General features: G+C 43.2%; 1 protein-coding gene across 2 annotated transcripts in view; it reads left to right on the top strand.

The window, feature by feature from the left end:
• The window catches only part of tube1 (tubulin, epsilon 1), a 42,289-nt gene that overhangs the window by 3,379 nt on the left and 14,971 nt on the right, over window positions 1-23,939 (top strand). For both annotated transcript variants that reach the window (XM_072499414.1, XM_072499413.1), the window contains exons 3-9: window positions 212-264; window positions 802-862; window positions 5,997-6,112; window positions 7,500-7,621; window positions 9,267-9,454; window positions 14,528-14,700; window positions 23,068-23,208. In XM_072499414.1, the coding sequence (XP_072355515.1) occupies window positions 212-264; window positions 802-862; window positions 5,997-6,112; window positions 7,500-7,621; window positions 9,267-9,454; window positions 14,528-14,700; window positions 23,068-23,208 (854 nt within the window). The remainder of the gene's footprint in view (window positions 1-211; window positions 265-801; window positions 863-5,996; window positions 6,113-7,499; window positions 7,622-9,266; window positions 9,455-14,527; window positions 14,701-23,067; window positions 23,209-23,939) is intronic.

Here is a 23,939-nt window from a genome sequence, read left to right as displayed (position 1 = left end):
CTTAACAGTTTTCAACAAATTAGGCAGCATACTCTTCCTGATCTTGCTTACCTCTCTCTTAATATAAGTGTTCTTTATTGATCAATGTTTGTTTACTTTTTTCAGTACTTTAAAGAAGCTTGTTAGATTTTATAATAGATAGGTTGGACTTTGCTGTCAGTCTCAACGTGCCATGGTTTATTAGAAAAATTACATTTTGTTTTTAATTCAGAAAGGAATCTATGATGAAGCACTCAGTAACTTCTTTAGAAATGTGGATACAAGGTAAGCAATGCAATTTTACATAAAGCTTTTAAAATTAAAAAGATTAAGTTGCAACATTTTCTTGCTGTGGAGATTTAAAATAAACTTCAAATTGTACTGCCGAATGGTTGTACAAAAGAGAGCCAATGGCGCAGTGGTATTGTCACTGGGATGATAATCCTGCAACCCTGGGTAATGTTCTCGGAATCCGGAGTGAATTTTGAATTTGATTAAAAAAACATCTGGAATTTAAAACGTCCAATGATGGCCATGAAACTATTGTCAACTGTCGCCCATCTTGTTCACTATTGTCTTTTAGGGAAGGAAAATTGCGGTCCTCGTCTGGTGTACATGTAATTGCTACACCTCAGGAACTGCAGCGGTTCAAGGAGGCAGCTCACCACCACCTCAAGAGAAACTAGTGATGGGCAATAAATGCCAGCCAAGCCAGTGATGCGTCAAAATTAATATTTTAAAATCACAAATGTCGAAATTTTGTGCTTTGTGATATCATTTTCTTTAGAATGATTTATTCAAAACTCATCCATTATTTTGCAGATCTACTAATGGAGATGATATAAATCTTTCCAAAGGAACAATTCGATCTCTTAAAGCTCGGGTAAATTTTTTGAATCCATTATAATATACAATATATCAGCAATTTAACTCTGCAATAATTGCCTATTAGACTGTAAGTATTTCTTTATGTAGGATTCATTTTGTGAAGGGATTTTTCTACAGTTGCGAGTAGGATGAGATGAACGGACACTTGTAGACATTCTGCTGATGATTCTATTTTGAACTTGTAGTAGTTTTGTTTTGCAGTTTAAATTTAACCTCCTCTATTTGTCATGATTTAATATCATCTAATTTTTTAAAATAAATTTGGAATGCCCAATTCATGATTTCCAATTAAGGGGCAATTTAGCATGGCGAATCCACCTAGCCTGTACATCTTTGGATTAAGAACAAAGAACAAATAAATGTACAGCACAGGAACAGGCCCTTCGGCCCTCCAAGCCCCTGCCGACCATGCTGCCCGACTAAACTACAATCTTCTACACTTCCTGGGTCCGTATCCCTCTATTCCCATCCTATTCATGTATTTGTCAAGATGCCCCTTAAATGTCACTATCGTCCCTGCTTCCACCACCTCCTCCGGTAACGAGTTCTAGGCACCCACTACCCTCTGTGTAAAAAACTTGCCTCGTACATCTACTCGAAACCTTGCCCCTTTCACCTTAAACCTATGCCCCCTAGTAATTGACCCCTCTACCCTGGGGAAAAGTCTCTGACTATCCACTCTGTCTATGCCCCTCATAATTTTGTAGACCGCTTATCAGGTCGCCCCTCAACCTCCGTCGTTCCAGTGAGAACAAACCGAGTTTATTCAACAGCTCCTCATAGCTAATGCCCTCCATACCAGGCAACATTCTGGTAAATCTCTTCTGCACCCTCTCTAAAGCCTCCACATCCTTCTGGTAGTGTGGCGACCAGAATTGAACACTGTACTCCAAGTGTGGCCTAACTAAGGTTTTATACAGCTGCAACATGACTTGTCAATTCTTATACTCAATGCCCCGGCCAATGAAGGCAAGCATGCCGTATGCCTTCTTGAGTACCTTCTCCACCTGTGTTGCCCCTTTCAGTGACCTGTGGACCTGTACTCCTAGATCTCTCTGACTTTCAATACTCTTGAGGGTTCTACCATTCACTGTATATTCCCTATCTGCATTAGACCTTCCAAAATTCATTACCTCACATTTGTCCGGATTAAACTCCATCTGCCATCTCTCCACCCAAGTCTCCAAACAATCTAAATCCTGCTGTATCCTTTGACAGTCCTCATCGCTATCTGCAATTCCACCAACCTTTGTGTCGTCTGCAAACTTACTAATCAGACCAGTTACATTTTCCTCCAAATCATTTATATATACTACAAACAGCAAAGGTCCCAGCACTGATCCCTGCAGAACACCACTGGTCACAGCCCTCCAATTAGAAAAGCATCCATCCATGGCTACTCTCTGCCTTCTATGACCTAGCCAGTTCTGTAACCACCTTGCCAGCTCACCCCTGATCCCGTGTTACTTCACCTTTTGTACTAGTCTACCATGAGGGACCTTGTCAAAGGCCTTACTGAAGTCCATATAGACAACATCCACTGCCCTACCTGCATCAATCATCTTTGTGACCTCGAAAAACTCAATCAAGTTAGTGAGACACGACCTCCCCTTCACAAAACCATGCTGCCTCTCACTAATACGTCCATTTGCTTCCAAATGGGAGTAGATCCTGTCTCGAAGAATTCTCTCCAGTAATTTCCCTACTACTGAAGTAAGGCTCACCGGCCTGTAGTTCACTGGATTATCCTTGCTACCCTTCTTAAACAGAGGAACAACATTGGCTATTCTCCAGTCCTCTGGGATATCCCCTGAAGACAGTGAGGATCCAAAGATTTCTGTCAAGGCCTCAGCAATTTCCTCTCCAGCCTCCTTCAGTATTCTGGGGTAGATCCCATCAGGCCCTGGGGACTTATCCACCTTAATATTTTTTAAGACGCCCAACACCTCGTCTTTTTGGATCTCAATGTGACCCAGGCTATCTACACACCCTTCTCCAGACTCAACATCTACCAATTCCTTCTCTTTGGTGAATACTGATGCAAAGTATTCATTTAGTACCTCGCTCATTTCCTCTGGCTCCACACATAGATTCCCTTGCCTATCCTTCAGTGGGCCAACCCTTTCCCTGGCTACCCTCTTGCTTTTTATGTATGTGTAAAAAGCCTTGGGATTTTCCTTAACCCTATTTGCCAATGACGCTTTGTGATCCCTTTTAGCTCTCCTGACTCCTTGCTTAAGTTCCTTCCTACTTTTCTTATATTCCACACAGGCTTCGTCTGTTCCCAGCCTTTTAGCCCTGAAAAATGCCTTCTTTTTCCTTTTGACGAGGCCTACAATATCTCTCGTTATCCAAGGTTCCCGAAAAATGTAGTATTTATCCTTCTTCCTCACAGGAACATGCCGGTCCTGAATTCCTTTCAACTGACACTTGAAAGCCTCCCACATGTCAGATGTTGATGTGCCCACAAACATCCGCCCCCAATCTAGGTTCTTCAGTTCACGCCTAATATTGTTATAATTAGCCTTCCCCCAATTTGGCACATTCATCCTAGGACCATTCTTATCCTTGTCCACCAGGACTTTAAAACTTACTGAATTGTGGTCACTGTTCCCAAAATGCTCCCCTACTGAAACCTCTACCACCTGGCCGGGCTCATTCCCCAATACCAGGTCCAGTACCGCCCCTTCCCTAGTTGGACTGTCTACATATTGTTTTAAGAAGCCCTCCTGGATGCTCCTTACAAACTCTGCCCCGTCTAAGCCCCTGGCACTAAGTGAGTCCCAGTCAATATTGGGGAAGTTAAAGTCTCCCATCACCACAACCCTGTTGTTTTTACTCTTTTCCAAAATCTGTCTGCCTATCTGCTCCTCTATCTCCCACTGGCTGTTGGGAGGCCTGTAGTAAACCCCCAACATTGTGACTGCACCCTTCTTATTCCTGATCTCTCCCCATATAGCCTCACTGCCCTCTGAGGTGTCCTCCCGTAGTACAGCTGTGATATTCTCCCCAACCAGTAGCGCAACTCCGCCACCCCTTTTACATCCCCCTCTATCCCGCCTGAAACATCTAAATCCTGGAACGTTTAGCTGCCAATCCTGCCCTTCCCTCAACCAGGTCTCTGTAATGGCAACAACATCATAGTTCCAAGCACGAATCCAGGCTCTAAGTTCATCTGCTTTACCCGTAATACTTCTTGCATTAAAACATATGCACTTCAGGCCACGTGACCCGCTGTGTTCAGCAACCTCTCCCTGTCTGCTCTGCCTCAGAGCCACACTGTCCGTATTCCCTAGTTCTCCCTCAATGCTCTCACCTTCTGACCTATTGCTCCCGTGCCCACCCCCCTGCCATACTAGTTTAAACCCTCCCGTGTGACACTAGCAAACCTCGTGGCCAGGATATTTATGCCTCTCCAGTTTAGATGCAACCCGTCCTTCTTATATAGTTCACACCTGCCCCGGAAGAGCACCGAGTCGTCCAGATAACAGAAACCCTCCCTCCTACACCAGCTGTTTAGCCACGTGTTTAGCTGCTCTATCTTCCTATTTCTAGCCTCACTGGCACTTGGCACAGGGAGTAATCCTGAGATTACAACTCTAGAGGTCCTGTCTTTTAACTTTCTGCCTAGCTCCCTGAACTCCTGCTGCAGGACCTCATGCCCCTTCCTGCCTATGTCGTTAGTACCAATATGTACAACGACCTCTGCCTGTTTGCCCTCTACCCGTTCGGAGACATCCTGGACCCTGGCACCAGGGAGGCAACATACCATCCTGGAGTCTCTTTCACGTCCACAGAAGCGCCTATCTGTGCCCCTGACTATAGAGTCCCCTATTACTATTGCTCTTCTGCGCTTTGACCCTCCCTTCTGAACATCAGAGCCAGCCGTGGTGCCACTGCTCTGGCTGCTGCTGCTTTCCCCTGATAGGCTATCCCCCCCGACAGTATCCAAAGGGGTATACCTGTTCGAGAGGGGGACAACCACAGGGGATTCCTGCACTGACTGCCTGCCCTTTCTGGTGGTCACCCATTTCTCTGCCTGCACCTTGGGTGTGACCACATTTATATAACTGCGATCTATGACGCTTTCCGCCACCTGCATGCTGCTAAGTGCATCCAATTGCTGCTCCAACCGAACCATGCGGTCTGTGAGGAGCTCCAGTTAGGTGCACTTTCTGCAGATGTAACCATCCGGGACGCTGGAAGCCTCCCGGACCTGCCACATCTCACAGTCAGAGCACTGCACCCCTCTAACTGACATTGCGTCAATTAATTCGTAAATTAAAATTCAAAGTTTTTTTTAAAAAGTTTTTTAAAGTTACTGTTAACTATCTGTTTCCTAGCACTAGATTTCTACTATAAATGTGAAAGCTAAATATGGTACTCTCTTATCTCTGGCTTAGATACCCCTCTAAATTATAATTAAGTAATTATGTTTGATTAGTTACCAATGCTTAATTTTTTAATTTAGTGTAGATTCCCAACCAGCCACTCAGGTCACAGCTTTTCTGTGATGTTACTTCAGTTTCCCCCCCCCACACACACAAATTTGAAAAGGTAATAAAAGTAAAAATGAGTAAAAATCACTTACTTACCTTCTGAGGGTCTTAGATGTTCTCAGGTTCTCTCCCTGACAGAGACTGCTCCTCCTCCTCCGAACGGCTCCCGAAACTAGGCCGCGATCTTTTTAAATCTCCGCTCCGACTCGCAGCTCCCGCTCTTTTTAAATCTCCGCTCCAACTCGCAGCTCCCGCGCTTTTTAAATCTCCACTCCGACTCGCAGCTCCCGCTCTTTTTAAATCTCCGCTCCGACTCGCAGCTCCCGCTCTTTTTAAATCTCCAGATCAGAGGTATGCAAATTTCCCGTGCAACACCAATCAGCAGCTCCGCTCTACTGCCCTCTGCGCGAAACCCATGCAAACACTGGGAGAATGTGCAAACTCCACACGGACAGTGACCCAGAGCCGGGATCGATCTTGGGACCGCAATGCCGTGAGGCAACAGGGCTAACCACTGCGCCACCATGCTGCCCCTAATATCATCTAAATGTAATCTCATTCAACAAATTCAAATCATGGTTGGATAATGGTGGAAATCGAATTTCCTGAAAGTTTTCTTTTGTCTTCTAGGCAGTACTCATTGATATGGAAGAAGGTGTTGTTAATGAACTACTCCAGGGTCCACTGAGGGATGTTTTTGACAGTAAACAACTTATAACAGACGTATCAGGTTCTGGAAATAATTGGTAAGGCTGGCAAATATAAGAAAAAAAAAACAAGGATGAGTCAAGATTCTTGGATGCACCAGATACCATCCCTCCCAATCTAACATCAAACTACATTTTGCATGCTCCTAATGTCTTTTGCCTGTACTATTTACATGGTAAACCCTTTTGAGTTAGAATTTTTTTAATGAATATTTCTATTAAATTTAGTTTTTACTCATTTAATTCATATATGTTTTTTCTCTTGTTTTGACCTAGCATAAGTAGCTTAATTTTATGTGCACTATTTAGTATTTTAATGAGATTCTCCCTGCCAACCTTCTCTCTAGTCTGGACCTCGTCTGATCGTTTCTTTTCTTGTAACTTGTAGTGTTTACACACTGATTCATTTTAGTTGTTTTCCCTCTAACCCTAATACATGTCTGTCCCAGATGAGATTGAATGTCGTAATTCTCAATTTGGTCTGAACCGCACTATATGAAGCTCAGCACAGCATCCAAAAACCTTTCCGACTAGATATATTAAAAAATGTTTGCCTTTTTAAATGACTTCTCACCTTGTCTCGGTATTGAAACTGACTAAACTAAAAACAGAAAATGCTGGAACCGTACAGCATAGATCTGCCAGCATCTATGGAGCGGGAAACCGAGTAAATGGTTGGAAATCTTTTCTTCTGATGAAAGAACACCAGCCTGGAATATTGACGGTGTTTCGGTTTGTTTCTACAGTTGCTGCCAGACCTTCTGTGTATTACTGGTATTTTGAGTTTTTATTTCTGATTTCCAATATCTGCAGTATTTTACATACACATTAGGGTTGATACTGACTTATCTATTGTTGCTCCCTGTCAAAGACTACAAATGCTAATTTACTTATTTTAAATTTGTATTTGGGCAAAGATATAGGGCTGTATTTTATGATTTTGATATAGTATGTACAATGTGCTAACTGATAATTTGTTTTCCCTTTGTCAACATTCTTTGTGATCAGGAGGTGTTTCAATAACTTAAGCAAACTACTAACAACACTTCAGTAACACAGACGTCTTGTTACAAACATTTTTCTTGTATTTAATGGTCGGATATGTTATAAGCAAGTAGACTTTGAAAACGTAGGCATTTTTTTTGCTCTTGGTGACGAGAAATAAGTCAAAAGGAAACAGATTTGCAACCTTCTTAAAACACCTGGGAGTCTAAATTATTGATCTAGGAACAATCTGAATTAAATGAATCATCTTGAGTTAAATCACTGATCCAGATAGTCTCTAGAAAATTATAGTGCCCAGCCACTACATTCCCTGGGGATAATTCTGTCCATGCAATTTCACGCCCCTCCCGTCTGATCCTGCTGGGGGTAACGTAAATTTCTGGTAGTTCATGTATACTTTCTGATTTATTTTTCCCCACAGGGCAGTTGGGCATAAACAGTATGGTTGTCAATACCGTGACCAAATTCTAGATGTATTCCGAAAAACAGCTGAGCACTGTGATTCTTTGCAGTGTTTTTTTTTAATTCACTCAATGGGTGGAGGTGAGTAATAACTCTTCACAAAGCCTTCCTCAACCACTGCCTATTCCTATTTTTCATTGATTTATAAACTAGAACTAAATGACTAATTTTTAACCATCTGAATTTACTAAAAATAAAAATATCAAATGTGGGCATTGCTAGCATGGCCAACATTTGTTACCCATCCCTAATAGCCCTTGAACTGAGCGGCTTGTTCGGCCGTTTCAGAGGACAGTTAAGAGTCAACCACATTATTGTGGGTCTGAAGTCACATTTGGGCAAGACCAGGTAACGATAGCTGACTTGCTTCCCGACAGGACATAAGTGAACCAGATGGGTTTTTTATGACAATCGATGAGCGTTTCATGGTCACTTTTACTGAGACCAGCTTTCAGTTCCAGATTTTATTTGAATTCCACCAGCTGCCATGGTGGGATTTGAACCTATGTCCCCAGAGCATGAGTTGGACCTCCAGGTTACTCGTCCAATGACATTACCAATATTTCACTGTCTCTTATTTGCTCTGAATATATAATTGAATGACAGTTTTTACGCTCTACAACAAATGCAAGTGTTTACTGGGGCATAAGAGCAAGAGAAGTCTATTCAGCCCTCTAATCTGTTCCACCATTCGGTTAGTTCATGGCTAATCTGTATATCTAATTTCATTAAATTACCCTTGTTCTGCACTCCTTGATACCCTTCCCCATCAAAAATGTACTTATCTCCATATTGAATATATCAATTAATACAGAATCCACAGGCATTTGGGGAAGCAAATTCCAGATTTCCATCATCCTGTACATGAAAAACTGCTTCTTATTTTCACTCTTGAATGCCTTATTTCTAATTTTAACATAATCCCCTCTTGCCACCAGTGAAAATCATTTACCTGTATCTTATCTGTTGAACACCTTTTAGCATTTTAAATATCTTGATTGTATCACCCCCCAACTTCTAAACTCAAGGGTATACAAATCATGTATGCCACCTGTTCTCGCGATTGAACCCTTTACGCCTGGTGAATCTTCCTTGTGCCTTTCCTAATTTGCTTTCCTGAGGTTCAGTGTCCAAAATTGAATTCCGTTCTCCAGATGGCCACTCAGCAAGGTTTTGTTTCAACTCTTGAGAAATGATAGCATTGTACTATCCTTTTTGATATTGTTTTGTACATTTGCACTAGCTTTGATGATTTGTGTACATGGGCATCCAAATCACTTTGATCCTTCCTCACTCATAATCCCTCACCATTAAGGAAATATTCAGATTTGTCTGTCTTAGGCCCAAAGCGGATGACCTCTTACTTTCCCATGTTAAACTGCATTTGCCATATTGTTTGCAGACTCGCCTTTCTATGACCCTTTGTAATTTATTTCTTCCATCTACACAACTTGCTCACCTGAAGAATTGGATCCATAATGCTCTTTGTCATCATCTAAGTCATTAATACATATGATGAAAAGCTGAAGCCCTGGCTCCGATCCATTGAGAAAACATTCCTTTTCTCTCTCTAACTTCTGTCTCCCAACCTGTCTGCAAACATAAATCAAAGTTAGCTATCTATTTCCTCAATTGAATCTTGGACAATTCGTTTTGAGCATCTGTAACATAAATTTGATTTCTAATTTAACTTGAGATTTGAGTTTTAACAGAAATTGATTTTTAGGGACTGGTTCTGGTCTGGGTACCTTTGTGCTGAACCTTTTAGAGGATGAGTTTCCAGAAGTCTACAGATTTGTTACTTCTGTCTACCCTTCTGCTGAGGATGATGTTATCACTTCACCTTACAACAGTGTTCTTGCCATGAAAGAGCTGACTGAGCATGCAGATTGTGTTTTACCTATTGAAAACCAGGTATGCATAAGAATTGTTTGAATACATCTTTAAAAGGATTTACAAACAGTTTACATTTAAATAGTATCTTTTAAGTAGGAAAACATGCCAATGGGAGTGTAATTCAGAAAGAAGTTGTCCCCAAAACTGAGGAAATATTCAGATAAGGGAGTAAAAAGTTGGTCAAAGATATAGACTTTGAGGAGCATCTAATAATCTTTAATATTGTCACAAATAGGCTTGCATTAACACTGCAATGAAGTTATTGTGAAAAGCCCCTCGTCGCCACACTCCGGCACCTGTTCGGGTACACTGAGGGAGAATTCAGAATGTCCAATTCACCTAACAAGCACGTCTTTTGGGATTTGTGGCAGGAAACCAGAGCACCCAGAGGAAACCCAGGCAGACACTGGGGAACGTGCAGACTGCGCACAGACAGTGACCCAAGCCGGGAATCGAACCTGTGCCCCTGTGCCTGTGAAGCAACAGTGCTAACCAGTGCTACCGTCCCGCCCATTCTCAAAGGAGGAGAGAAGTGAACAAGTTTATTGAGAGAAATCCAAAGCTGAGGGCTGAGGCAGCTGAAAGCATGGATGCCCATGGAGGGACAAAAAGCATGGGGTAAATGAGATGCCAAAGTGGAAGAAACAAGGGTTATTGAAAGTTCACCAGTCTGGAAGAGATTATGGAGACGGAGAGCCAAAGCTGTGGTGGCTTTGAACGCAAGAATGTAAATTTTAATTTGAGGTGTTTGTGAACGAGCTGTTGTTAGCCAACCAGGAGAGTAATGGAATAGTCATGTACGGCAAGAGCAAAAGTATGGAGGATTTTAGCACTAGGCGAACTTGGGAAGGGGTCAGAAATAAACAATGTTATGGAGATGGAAGTTGGTGGTTATTGTGGTGGAAAGGATTATAGCTCAGGTGATGGCTATATAGGTTACAAAAATTCTGGTTCAGCATAAATTGGAGATAGAGCCTGTTGTGAGGGATAACAAGAGTTTTGGGAGTTGGAGATGATGGTTTTGACCTCCAATTAAAAAATGGGAAGTCACAAACCAGATATCGGACAAGCAGCTGATGACTAGATTTGTTTCTATGTAGAATTATTTTAATTCTTAATCATGCAGTTATCTAACTTCAAATTAACATAATAAAATCAATAAATGTTGTGGTTCAAGACTTAACCATAAGGGAAAGAAAAGTAAATTAAAAGGTAGTTCATTTTAAAAGGGAAAAGTGCGCATTACTTTAACAACACAAAATAGACTGTACAGCTTCAAATGAGTGATCAGGTTGGTGTTGTAGCAAGGTTGTCCACCAGTTCTTCCTTTGACAGTAATTCTTTCAGATTTTACCTTGGGAGCATCCAGTACATGACTAGCTGGCGAAAGATGTATTTTAGAGCAGTTACAACCCCCTAAATTGTCAGTACCGCATCTCGACCTTGTCTGTGTACATTCATAATTGGTTGATTTGATTTTGTTTTGAATTAGAGTTTGACACATTCATGTTCTTTCGCAGTGTGTTTTGTTATTTGACTTTGCACAATTGTCTGTTTTCTGTTTTGGTCAAAGTTTATGTTGAGTTTGTCCCAAAATATTTGATTTGATGCCCATCCAAAGCAGAAATCAACACACCTTGAGAGTGGGTGGAAAATCCCAGCCATTATCTTTTAAATTCAGCCTTAATGTAATTACTTGATTTAATTAGTTCGGTTACAACTTGATGAGGTACACTATTTGGTCAATCACCTGTTTCTAGATGGTTCTTAATTATGTAATAACCCTTAATTCAAGCACGTGAGATTATAAAATACAGACTACAAAATGCTTATTTGGCCTGGTTAGTAAATACAACATGAAAATAATCTGTAAATGATAGAATAGTCTTGAGTATAGATCGTAAAATGGTGAAAAAGTCTTATAAATTTAAGTGAATATTCAGTATCAGCTCTGTTGGTTGGGGTTAATTCTTCAACTTTCCGCCAAGTACATGTTCGGGCATGTGTTTTAGAATGTAATCACAGTTTAGGCACACACATTGCTACATTAAATTTTAAAGGCACCACATGCTGACCCATAGAAATAGAAAATTCTGTCCCAAGATGTCTGCTTGGTGCAGAACTTTTGGGAATGTTAAAAGTAGTCATCAAACTATGTAAAAAGTGGATACACTTATTAGATCTGTCAGGCTCATTGAAACTGTCAAGGGAGCAGTCAAGAAAGCTATCAAGGCAATTAAATCGCCTGCCTTTTAAATATTTAACTGCAGTGTTAAAGAAAATTAGTGCTTGCTATTTCACTCGATCCATTGATTTATATAGAATTAATGCTGCATGACTAAGTCAGTCATTATCACAGTGGGCTGCCTATCAGTTCACAAGTTAATTATCAACTCTTGAGTGCTTATATGAAGTGGGACTGACTGAATACAAATGCTTATTGTTATAAGAGATTAAGCAACTGAAGTAATTTAAACTTAGTGAATGAAGGTTTATAAATGGAAAGTGTTTTTTCTTCAATGGTGAATTCATCAATAAATACTTTGAGATTTACTTTGTTTCCTACCAGTATGGGTCCTGGTGATCCATCACCCATGGTGATGAGTTGACATGGAGGTTGTAAGGGAAAAGGGTGGTAGGTAAGCAGACATGAGTTGGCATAAGTTCGCACTAGGTTGGCATAGGAGCTATAATGTCACGGGGTGAGGGCAGAAGTTGACATGGATAGTTTGAGAGGCCATGGAGGCTGGGTGCAGCAGATGGGATGGCATGGATTGGTATGGTTGGCATGGTTGGGGCACAGGGAGTGTGTGGGAGGGCTGGAGGGATGATTTTTGCTTCATTGTTTGTTTTTTCAGCTGGGATGAAGTACCAGATCATCAAGGCTGGCCTTTCCCACAACCTGCCTCTGCACCCAGCAGCCCTGTACTGCCTCCAATCTGCTTTGGGGTTCAAGGGCATGACTCCCATTACACCTAAGCTCCGGATTGCTTTCTAACCATCTGGGACTGTTTCTCAGGAGTAGGTTCATGGGGCTGAAAATTCTGCTAGCTCTGCATTTCTGACACATTGGCAATAATTTGTTACTTAGAATCATTTATTTTCTTCACAACATTTATTATCGATTTTGATTATTGAGCATTGTTCATGAAAGTTTGTAACTGTCCATTGATCGCCTTGTTTGTGAATGATGCAAACTGCATCTTTTATGTGAACAGCATTGAAAAATGTGCTTTAGCACAGAAATACAAGTATTTTTGTCAAATTTGGTGTTTACTTGGGTTACAGAATGCAAATAGAGTTGGCATGGAGGTTGTAAGGGAAAAGGGTGGTAGGTAAGCAGGCATGAGTTGGCATAAGTTGGCACTAGGTTGGCATAGGAGTGTTGCTAAAGTTTCTCAACTCAAAATAGCCCAGGATTTAAATCCATATCTCAAGTAGTTAAATTGATATGAAAGACCGAGCCCATATGAAAAACAAAAATGTTGGAAATATTTAAATTGGGCAGCAGCTGTGGAGAGTGAAACAGTGGGCCGAAGTTTGTAACTCGCCGCCCACAGCATTGTATGAAGGGTGGGGGGGGGGGAGTGGGGGGAGCTGCTCATAAAACAAAGCTGCTGGCCTTCCCACCACCCACCTGCCCGAATTGTCTCATATTATGCTGGATGTGGAATGCGACAGGCAGCTTGTCCAAGCTTATTGAGGCCCTTAAGTGGTCAATTAATGGCCATTTAAGGACCTCATTCCACTCCACTGCTATTTTACATGAAGCAGTAGAAGACGGAGACAAGGCATGTTATCTGGCAGCTTTCACAATGCAGGCAGCTGTTGGGAATGGGGTGATAACTTGATTTTGGAGTCCCCAGTGCCCACCGGATCTGCAAGATCTCAAACTCTCCCCATTTTCCACCTCTTCCACCACGCCAACCTCATCACTCGGGTTTGTCAGCCAGGCACATCCAAAATCCCTTTTGTCCGGACTCATCCCCCTATTTTTAGTTATGGTTCAAGTGCTTAGTATAAACTTCAACTTAGATATTAAGTTGGTGCCTTAATAGGAGACAATGTTCATTGGTTGCTAGTCACTAAACCTAGCATTTCAGGGAATTTTGATCCTTTCTGTAGCCAAAGCTTAGTGGGCTAGACAGCTGGTTCAGAGTTCAGACATTTCTGTTTTCATTTCTGATTTCCAGCATCTGCAGTATGTTGCTTTCATAGAAGAGTGACTCTTAACTGTCCTCTGAAGTAGGCTGCTAAGCCAACACAGTAAGGGGACTTGGGGATGGGCAAAAAATGCCAGTTTGTCAGTGACTCCTACATTAATTAAACAAGAAGAGGCTATATTTGAGTCTAATAACCAAAATTACTGTTCTGACAGCAATTATATCCTGGCAACTAGAGGACCAATAAAGGCCACATCTACTCACTTCCAATGATGATACATATTTAGTTTAAAATTGCCAGATTTTGTTATTCCTAGGACTTGGGGAAACCTGGTAACTGAATGGATGTGAGAAAGGCCAGACCTGTAGGTAAGAGCAAATTACGCGGATGCTGGAATCTGAAACAAAAGAGAAAATGCTGGAAAATCTCAGCAACCATGCCAGAAAATGGCAGCATCTGGAGGGAGAGAAAGGAGATAACGTTTCGAGTCTGATGACTCTTTGTCAAAGCTGTAGGTAAGTGCCTTTACAGGACTCTTTGTGGGCCAGGAGAAGCAGGGGTGCTTTCTCTGACACACCTCAGCTAACCTGCTCTCCTTCTTTCAAGTGGCCGATTTTCCCCTTACCACAGCCACCATTATGTTCAACCCAGCCTCCAATCGCTCCATTCTTGTTCAACACAATCTGGCTGACTTCTGGCCAAGAAATAGAGAATATATTTTTTAAATCAGCACTTTCCGTTAAATTCAACAGAGCTTTCAGATAGCCTGCCTTTTTCTCAATTACCATAACGCTACCCCCACTTCCTCATTGCCTCCCCACAAAGATTTAGGCCTGTATCTGTCACGCATGTAACTATGTTTTGTATATGGAACTAAATGTTAAAATCCACTTTCCTTAAACTTTATCTTTTCTTTCTTAAAACCAGTCATTGATTGACATTGTCAACAAAATCAATCAGATGGCCAACTCTCGTAAATTAGCATCTGCAATAAAACTGCAAAGTACACTGATTTCTGGTCAGAATGAAGTCAAACGGCAGGAAAAACCATTTGATGCTATGAACAATATTGTAGCGAACTTGCTGCTCAATTTGACCAGGTGAGTGAACATTTATCATTAATAATTATAGTATTCCAGCAAGATACAAGGGCAGCATGGTAGCACAGTAGTTAGCACCGTTGCTTCACATTGCCAGGGACCCGGGTCTGTGGTTTCCTGAGCTAATTTTTACTGCAAAGGTGTCTGGAAGAAATGCCCCCCCACCCCCCCCCGGACCCGGAGTTGAAAAACAATTGAATTAACCAATAATTCATCGAGAAATACCCAAAGTCGTTGTGGCCCATAGAATCCCTAAAGGTGCTGCTGAAAGAAACTTGGGGAATTGCTGCGGTGTATCTTGTAGATGGTTTGTTTGCCACTGTCTGTTGGTGGTGGAGAGAGTGAATGTTTAAGGTGGTGAATGGTGGTGAATCGATGTGGGTTGCTTTATCTTGGATGTTGTCGAGCTTCTTTAAGCTGCATATAATTGGAGAGTATTTCATCACATTTGTGACTTAAGCCTTGTAGATGGTGGCCAGACTTTGGGGAGTCAAGAAGGTGAGTTCATAGAGCCATAGATGTTTACAGCATGGAAACAGGTCCTTTGGCCCAGCTTGTCCACATCGCCCAGCTAGTCACTAAGCTAGTCCCACTTACCCGCATTTGGCCCATATCCCTCTACTCTCACAGAGTTCCTAATCTGTGACTTGCTCTTGGAGTCACAGTATGGCTGGTCCAATAGTTTCTGATCAATTGTAGGGGCATGTGCAGATGGTGGTGTTTCTATGCATCTGCAGCCCTTGTTCTTCTAGGTGGTGGAGGTTGCAGGTTTGGAAGGTGCTGCTGTTGGAAGTTTGGAGATTCAGCCATGGCAATGCCATTCGAGGTCAAGGAGAGATAGTTAGATTCTCTCTTTTAGAAGATGCTTGTTGCTAGCTCTTGTGTGGCACTGATGACACTTTCTGATCCCAAATTAAGGAGAGGACAAACTGGTAAATTGCATGATATTTTGCATATGTCCTCAGAGTAGGTAAACATGTAGAATAAAGTTCATTGCAGAGGAATGTGAAGTATTTTGGGGAAAGGAACAATGAACGGAAGGGTACTATAAATGAAAATGAAAATCGCTTATTGTCACAAGTAGGCTTCAAATGAAGTTACTGTGAAAAGCCCCTAGTCGCCACATTCCGCGCCTGTTCGGGGAGGCTGGTACGGGAATGGTAAAACTCTTATGGCAGAGGAGCAGAGAGATTGGACAGTGCAGTTACATCGGTCTATAAACTAGGAGGTGGAGGTAGAAAAGTCAGCAAAAGGGTAGATGGGGGGCACGATTCTCCACTCCCACGCCGGTTGGGAGAATCGCCTGGGCCGCCAAAATTTCCGGGGACGCCGGTCCGACGCCCTCCCGCGATTCTCCCAAGCGGCAGGAACGGTCCGGTCGAGTTTCGCAGGCCGGAGAATCGCCAGAGACACCCAAAATGGCAATTCTCCGGCACCCCCACTATTCTGAGGCCCGGATGAGCCGAGCTGCCAGGCCAAAACGGCGGGTTCCCCCCGCCGCCGTCCACACCTGGCCGCTGCAGTCGTGGGCGGTGTGTGAACGCTGGGGGGGGTGGCCTGTGGGGGGGGCGGCCTGTGGGGGGGCGAAGGGGGATCCTGCACCGGGCGTCACCTTGAATGTGGGGTGGCCCGCGATCGGTGCCCACCGATCGTCGGGCCGTCCTCTCTGAAGGAGGACCTCCTTCCTTCCACGGCCCCGCAAGATCCGTCCCCCATCTTCTTGCGGGGCGGATTTGGACAGGACGGCAACCACGCATGCGCGGGTTGGCCAGCGCCAACCCGCGCATGCGCAGATGATGTCCGTTATGCGGCGCCGGCCGCGTCATCTATGCGGCGCCGCTTTTACGCGGCCTGGCGTGGGTAGATGACGCGGCCCCGATACTGGCCCATTGTCAGGGCCTGAATCGGTCTGGACCGGGGCCGTTCCGCACCGTCGTGAACCTCAACGGCGTTCACGACGGTGCGGCCACTTCGGCGTGGGAGTGGAGAATCCCGCTCGGGATTCTGGGTTTTATACATGGTGACATTGACTATAAAAGCAAACATACATCAAATTAGAGTTGATGTAGAAATTCAGCCGTGATCTGATTGAATGGTGGAGCAGGTTGGGTGAACCATTCCTGCTCCTATTTCTTATCTTCCAAGCCAGTTACATTATTCATATATATGTAAGTGGTGTTGACCTTTGCTCAAGATTAGTTATGCTGCAGTTGAAGAATTGTGTATTTTGAGAATCCTGCTTGAAGAAGGATAATAAAACTTGGAAAGATCAAAATGATTCACTAGCATATTACTAGAAATAAAAGATTATAGTTTTGAAGCAAGATTTGCAAAATTGAGGTTTTCGTTACCGGAACCAAAAGGAGAGATTTAAAAGAAGTTTCTCCATTCTTCAACATTGTGAATGATTTTGAACAGGTAATTAGTTGCTTTCAGTGGTTGAATTGATAGCAAATAGACTAGACTCCTGAATATTCTTATATCATTGACTGTCTTACTAATACATGACTTTTGAGGTGGAAACTCAATAATCTAAATTTGAATTGGGTATTTGAAATGAAAGAATAATGAAAGATTCAAGGATAAGGCTCAAGTGGACTCCGAGTAATCACATTCTATTGAACCTATCTTAGAGTAGCCGTGTTCTATTGAGCAGTGGATGAAAATAGGACCTGGAGGCAGTAACCAATATGTGGAAGAGTGAGAGAGGAGCAAAGGGCCATTCGCAGCGAGAAGCAACAGTGGGGCCATTCTTAACGAGAGAGGTGCAAAATATCCATTAACAGCAAGATGCCAGTGCCAACCTCATGAGCTTATGAAGCCATCAGAGCATTTTATGAAACCCAGGGAGAGCTGTCATGTAGGAAGGAGAAAGAAGGACAGTAGGAATATGCATGAACTAGGTCCGTACAGCAGAGCCAGGTTTCCAGTCGGTCTTTGATCTCCTTGCCACTGGACCAAGGCCTTGCTTCATCAAGCACATGTGGTAGCTGGAGGGCATCGACCACTCCACGTTGCACAGGCATTTTCCACCCCTTAAAATACAGTTCAGGACCCTGATGAAGAACCCCAGCAGCAACAGACAGCAATGACAAAATGCTATCGTTGTCCAGGAGCTCCGATGTTTTGACATTGACATCGCCACTCTAAGCGAGACCTGGCCAGGTCAAGAAACAAGGTGGCAATTACATCTTCTGGAAAGATAAACCAGCAGATGATCGCCATCTTCAAGGGGTTGGTTTCACCCTTAAAAACAAAGCAGCTAGCCATCTCCGAGACTTTCCTTGTGGAATAACAAATGCTTCATGATCCTTCAGCTCACTCTAGCCCAGAACCAGTGCCCTATAGTCCTCAGCACATACATCCCCACACTAGAAGCTCCTTCTACAGTGATCACTCGCTAACAAGTCTGGTTGTCCACCTTAGAAACTTTGTGTTACTGATCATGGGTTCTGTGGGTCCTTGCGTGGCTGATGAGTCGTATCTTCGACCGCACACTTGGCAGGTATCCCAGGGAGATGGGCTTGGTCCTTGGAGTCTAGATTGCTGGTATTCATATATTCCGGGTTCTGAAATTTAGTTTAATTTTGATTTTCTGACTGCAAGTAGGTGAGCCTGCTGGATGTAATTTTCCAGCCAGTTTGGAGATGGAACAGGTGATTTTTAGGGTATCTTTTCTAGCCCTTTCCCCATACAGGTGAGCAAAGTGGATCCTGAAACGGGCTGCTCAGTAATGAAGGAAGCTGCTGAAATGCTCGCCTATTCCTACTCCAAGAGCTAGACGACTGAATCTTGTCCCCGTCACCTCTTGCCAATCACCGCAGGGCTTGTCTGTGGGGGCGTGTTTTGGTTTCTTCGAGGTAGATGCCTGGTGCGGGACATCTTCTAACATGGGTATGTCTATGTCGTTGCACATCAGACACATGGTTCTTGACAGAGGGTTGTTCCAGTGGCAAGGGAACCTCGACGACTGGGGATCTTATTGCTGCAGCCTTCATCTGCCATCGCAGCTGTTGATACCATACGAGTATCTTTTGTCTGATCCGCTGTTGAGGACTTGTTTTGGATTGCGCTTTGCTTCTTCCCCTCCGACCTTGCCATCATGGATGACCCTGCCAGGAGTTTTAAGACTCCCAACGGCATTGCTCTTGGGGTCAACAAAACATTCAAGTCCCTCCATCACATCAAGGTGGCAATCAAAGAAAAGTACTAGAAGCTGCAGACTAGTCCAAAGAGGAACTTTACTTCAGCCTCATACAATCTGTGGGACGGGTCCCAACAGGGAACTAAGCCTCCTTTGGTGACTTGAAAGCCAGGATTGGAAGGACAGACCTCTGGCAGAGAGGGGCTAGAAACATCCAACACCAAGATTACCCTGTTCCTGACAAAATGCCTGGAACACAGCTTTGTCATACCCAACATCTTGTTCCATCAGAGAGTACAAGGCCTCAAAATAACGCCCTCACTCCAAGCACTGCCAACTGCTCAACTACGTCATCGTCCGCAAGGACAGGAGCCGACAGTTGCTGGACAGACCACCATCTAATGCAATCTGTGATCAACATCAATGCAGCTGCAAAGCAGCTACAGCATAAGAAACAGTGTTGCAGGAAAATTAACGCTAAGGCATTCAAAGACCCTGGTAAGACAGCCCTATTCAGCCAGCGGTTCACTGCAAGCCTGACAACTCCCGCTGACCCAGAGACGCAGATTGTCCACAGTGCCTAGTCTGCCCTCAAGTCTTTCATAATTAGTACCTGCAAAGAGATTCTTGGTCACTCGACCAGGAAACACCAAGAACAACCAGGAGATCCAGGAGCTGATGAACCGCAAGCACGAGGTTTTCTGAACCTGAAACAACAACCCAACACAAGAGCAAGAAGGCAGCCCTCAAGGGCTGAAGACTGAGGTTCAGCAAAATACTCACAACCTAAAGAACACATGATGGGTGCAGAAAGCATAGGAAACCCAGCAGTTAGCCGACAACCATGACGCCCAGGTTTCTAGCACAGTCAAGACCACCTATGGCCCAAGCACCAAGACCCTACCCTGCTGCTGGCCAAGAACAGAGAGGCAGTCATCACTCGCTGGAAGGAGACCTCTACTCCATCCCACACATGCTACCTGCTAACATCTCTAGAAAAGGCCATCGACAGCTGAAGAATAGCATGACATCAGGAGCAAATTGAATCCCTACCAAAGCCCTAAAACCTGGCAGAGACGCACTACTGGTACGAATACATTACCTAATTTCCCTTATTTTGGTATACATGTCAGGAGATCTCTGAGACAGCACAATTGTAACCATCTTTGAGAATGGTGGCAAGTCTGACTGCAGTAACCACAGAGGAATTTCCTTCCTGTTGGTCACAGGGAAGTTTGTTGTAAGAGTCCTCCTTAATTGCCTTCTCCCTGTGGCTCCCAGAATCGCAATGCAGATTCTACCTACTAAAGGACACAATGGACATGATCTTCACTGCGCAGCAACTACAAGAGAAATGCAGGGAAGAGCACCAATCTTTGTACATGGCCTTCTTTGACCTCAACTGTCAACTACAAGGGATTATTAAACATCCCCCTCTGTTTCATCTTCCCCCAAAGGTTTGTCACCATCCTCCACCTGCTCCATGATGTCATGCAAGCTGTGACCTTGATCAACCGATCCACCAATTCACATTTGGAATGGGGTCAAGCTAGGCAGAACCATTGCACCAATGCTCTTCTCAATCTTCCATGCTGCATCTCATCCTCAGCCAGCACCCCGCTGGAATGGAGCTAAACCACAGAACGAACTGGAAACTGGTCAAGCTCCACCGCCTATAAGTCAAATCTAAGATTGTCCCAACCTGTCATTGAACTACAGGTATGTAGACGATGCTCATGTCTTTGCACACTCCGAGGCAGAGTTGCAAATCAACGTCAACACCTTCAGCCAGGTGTACGTGAGCATGGCCCTTACACTAAATATCAGTAAGACAAATGTCCTCTACAAACCTGCCCCCTCCTCACAGCACTCCCCCCCCCCCCCCCTTATCAAAGTCCACAACGAGGCCTTGAACAAAGTGAACCACTTTGAGAGCCTATTGTCAACAAGGGCAGACATTGATGTCAAGGTTGAACACTGACTTCAGTGTGCGAATGCAGCCTTCAGTTGCATGAGGAAGAGAGTGTTTGAACACTAGGACCTCAGACTTAGCACCAAGATTATGGTGTACAGAGCAGTAGTGATAACTGATCTCCTATATGGCTCAAGAGACATGGCTACGTACAGCAGACACTACAAAACCCTGGAGAAGTAACACCAGCGCTTGCTTTCCAAAATCCATTGGCAGGGTAGGTGCACCAATGTTGGTGTTCTCGCTCAGGCCAACATCTCCAGAATCAAAGCATTGACTATGCTTGGATCAGCTCTGCTGGGTGAGCCACATCAGCTGCATGCCTGACTCGAGACTCCAAAACAAGCGCTCTAGTCGGAGCTTCGACATGGCAAGTGAGTCAAAGGAGGGAAGAGGAAATGCTTCAAGGACAACCTCAAAGCCTCCTTGGAAACGTACAACATCCCCACCAACACCTGGGAATCCCTGGCCCATGAGCACCTGAAGTGAGAGGAAAAGCATCTGGCAAGGAGCTGAACTCTAAGGGCCCTTTCTGTTGATTCCCTTATTTCCAATTTCGTTATTTTTACTATTACCATTTTGATCCATGGGTGCTTAATGGACATGTATCTTTTAAGTCGAGCAGGAGAAGTGGGGAACACAAGTTACAAATGAGTACACTCTGCTAGCCATCAGAGAGGGGTCAAACATTTTGGCACCCATGAGCGATCTGAAGGATTTGGTTCGATTGGTTGGTTGGTTGGTGACTAATGAATTGGCAAAAAGGCCGTATTCTGCCCGGTAACGGGCGGTGATTGGGTCATCCCCAAGTGGGATGGTTTTCAGATAACCTCAGGGGCTGAAATTAATAGCGCACTAGCCCAGGGGATCGTAACAACTTTAGTTTCATCGCCAAGAGCGAGGTGAAACCAATTGACAACAAAATAATCTCTTGCCAATTAAGGCACCCCACCCACCAGCTCTTCCAACCACTGTCTGCCCCACCTATGACAGACACTGTAGGTTACGCATTGGACTCCTCAGTCACCTGAGAACTCCTTTTTAGTGTGGATGAAAATCGTCTTTGACTCCAAGAGACTGCTTCTATTGAACAGCGAGCAGTAACCCAGTGGACAGAATGGCTGACCTCTTTGTTGTAAAGTCAGTGGCCTGCACCACTGTGACTGCTGTGCTGTGATATTGTACATTATAAATGCCAGTTGCAGACAGAGGAGCATGCCCATACATTATGCCTTTTTCAACTAAAGAAAAACTTTTGGGAGAGCCACTCCCTGGCTTATTCCCCAGGGCAATCCGTTGACCAATCCAGAGTCTACTTACCTGGTTTGAATTTAAAGTTTGGCTTTTAACTGTTCCCAGGTGCATTCTCCGTGTCAATGCCTCTATTGATTAGAGTTCACTTGCCAACCAATCAGTGCACTCTTCTGCAGTATTAAGTGTTGTTCCATTTACTATTGATATTCTTGCAAATCTGTCCTGATGAGTGCCGGACAAAAGGCTTCTGCTGAAATGGGGTATCTCATTGCAACCAACTTGTATTCTGTAGAGTACTTCAAAACTCCACAGAAAACCGTCCCTTAACAAATGTGTTATTTACTGTTTTCTAGTAAACATTGATCAATTGAAGAATTATGTTTATTGAACAGTGTTTATCTAGTGTTCTCCAAAAATCAGTAGACTTTGAATCTTTGTGGGTTTTCAAGCATGCTGTAAAATGTAATTCGTTCCTGCATATATATTAAAGAATCACAGCAACCTGCTGCGTCCCCATTCGGTATTTTACTGACCAAATGCTTGAAATTGCCTTTGTTTCTCTCTCTACATTCCCTGTACTTTGTATTCCTCCCCCAACATAGGTCAGAAATGTTTCTCTTTGATTTTTAGTATCATGAATGTAATAGTTTATAGAAAACCATTTATGGAGCCCATACCATTTAATTGCAAAATGGGAACTCCCACCAGTATTTGTTAGATCTAGTACTTCTGTTTATATAGGTGAGATTTACTGTTCAATGTTTCACATAGTTACAGAGATACGATTGATCTTGCATAAGTAACACGGACAGTAAATTTGACCATTGAATGATTTACTCATTGTTTGTTTAATTCCATGGTTGTGTGCTAGTAGTTGATGCAATGTAATTTTTTCTACTGAAAACAAGCTGTTTTTTGAACAACTTTTGAACTAACCCTAATTTGTGTAGATTGTTAATTATATTTGTTTATTTTATCTTGTTTATTTCATCCGCAGTTCCGCCAGGTTTGAAGGATCCCTCAATATGGATCTTAATGAGATCACCATGAACCTGGTTCCATTTCCACGACTTCATTACCTTGTTTCTAGTCTAACTCCTTTATACACCCTGGCTGATGTAAACATTCCCACAAGAAGGTAGAGCTTTTACCAGTAGATTTGTGGAAAAAATCATATTGCTGCAAAATTATTTTCTTTTATATGATTAAGGTTAATCTGCATACATGCAAAAACTGAATCAAAATGAAAAGGAAGAACTGATAGGTGGTATTGGGAGATGGGATCAAATGAACAGAAGGGAAAAGATCTTTGGGAGGAATTCCAGAGATTTTGAATTCTTTAAAATACAGAGACTTCTTCCATCTGTTAGACTAATGAAAAGGGACCTTGAAATCCTCGCTGGTGATCAGGTAATTGCACTAATGATGAGCTAAGAATAATTGTTTTGAACACTCGTTTGTGTTGAATTAGCTGATCCAAGGTGGGTTGTAGAACAGGTACTGCAATTAGCAGCAGTAACCCTGAACTATTAGTGACATAATCCAAAAACATATATTGCTGAGAACATGTAACTTTACTTTTACACCTCCTTTTGATTTTATTTCCATCTCCATTTAGGAACCTGACAACATGTCTCAAACAAATGAATCAAAGGTTTTCCAAATTGCATACAAAGCTAAAATCTTCCATTTTTTTAAATAAACATTTTATTGAGGGATTTTTGGTGACAACAAAATAAACAATTTACATGAAACCATAAACATAGTGTAAAAGCCATTTACCTCTTGTACAGGTTCCACCCTTATTGACCCCCTAATCTAATCTAAACTACCCCCCCCCCCCCCCCTCGTCTGCTGACGATTAATTTC

This window comes from Scyliorhinus torazame, chromosome 4 (genome assembly GCF_047496885.1).
Source record: "Scyliorhinus torazame isolate Kashiwa2021f chromosome 4, sScyTor2.1, whole genome shotgun sequence".
In the NCBI taxonomy this organism is placed as follows: domain Eukaryota; kingdom Metazoa; phylum Chordata; class Chondrichthyes; order Carcharhiniformes; family Scyliorhinidae; genus Scyliorhinus; species Scyliorhinus torazame.
The sequence above is the reverse complement of the archived record's forward strand: the minus strand, read 5'-3'. Positions and strand labels throughout refer to the sequence as shown.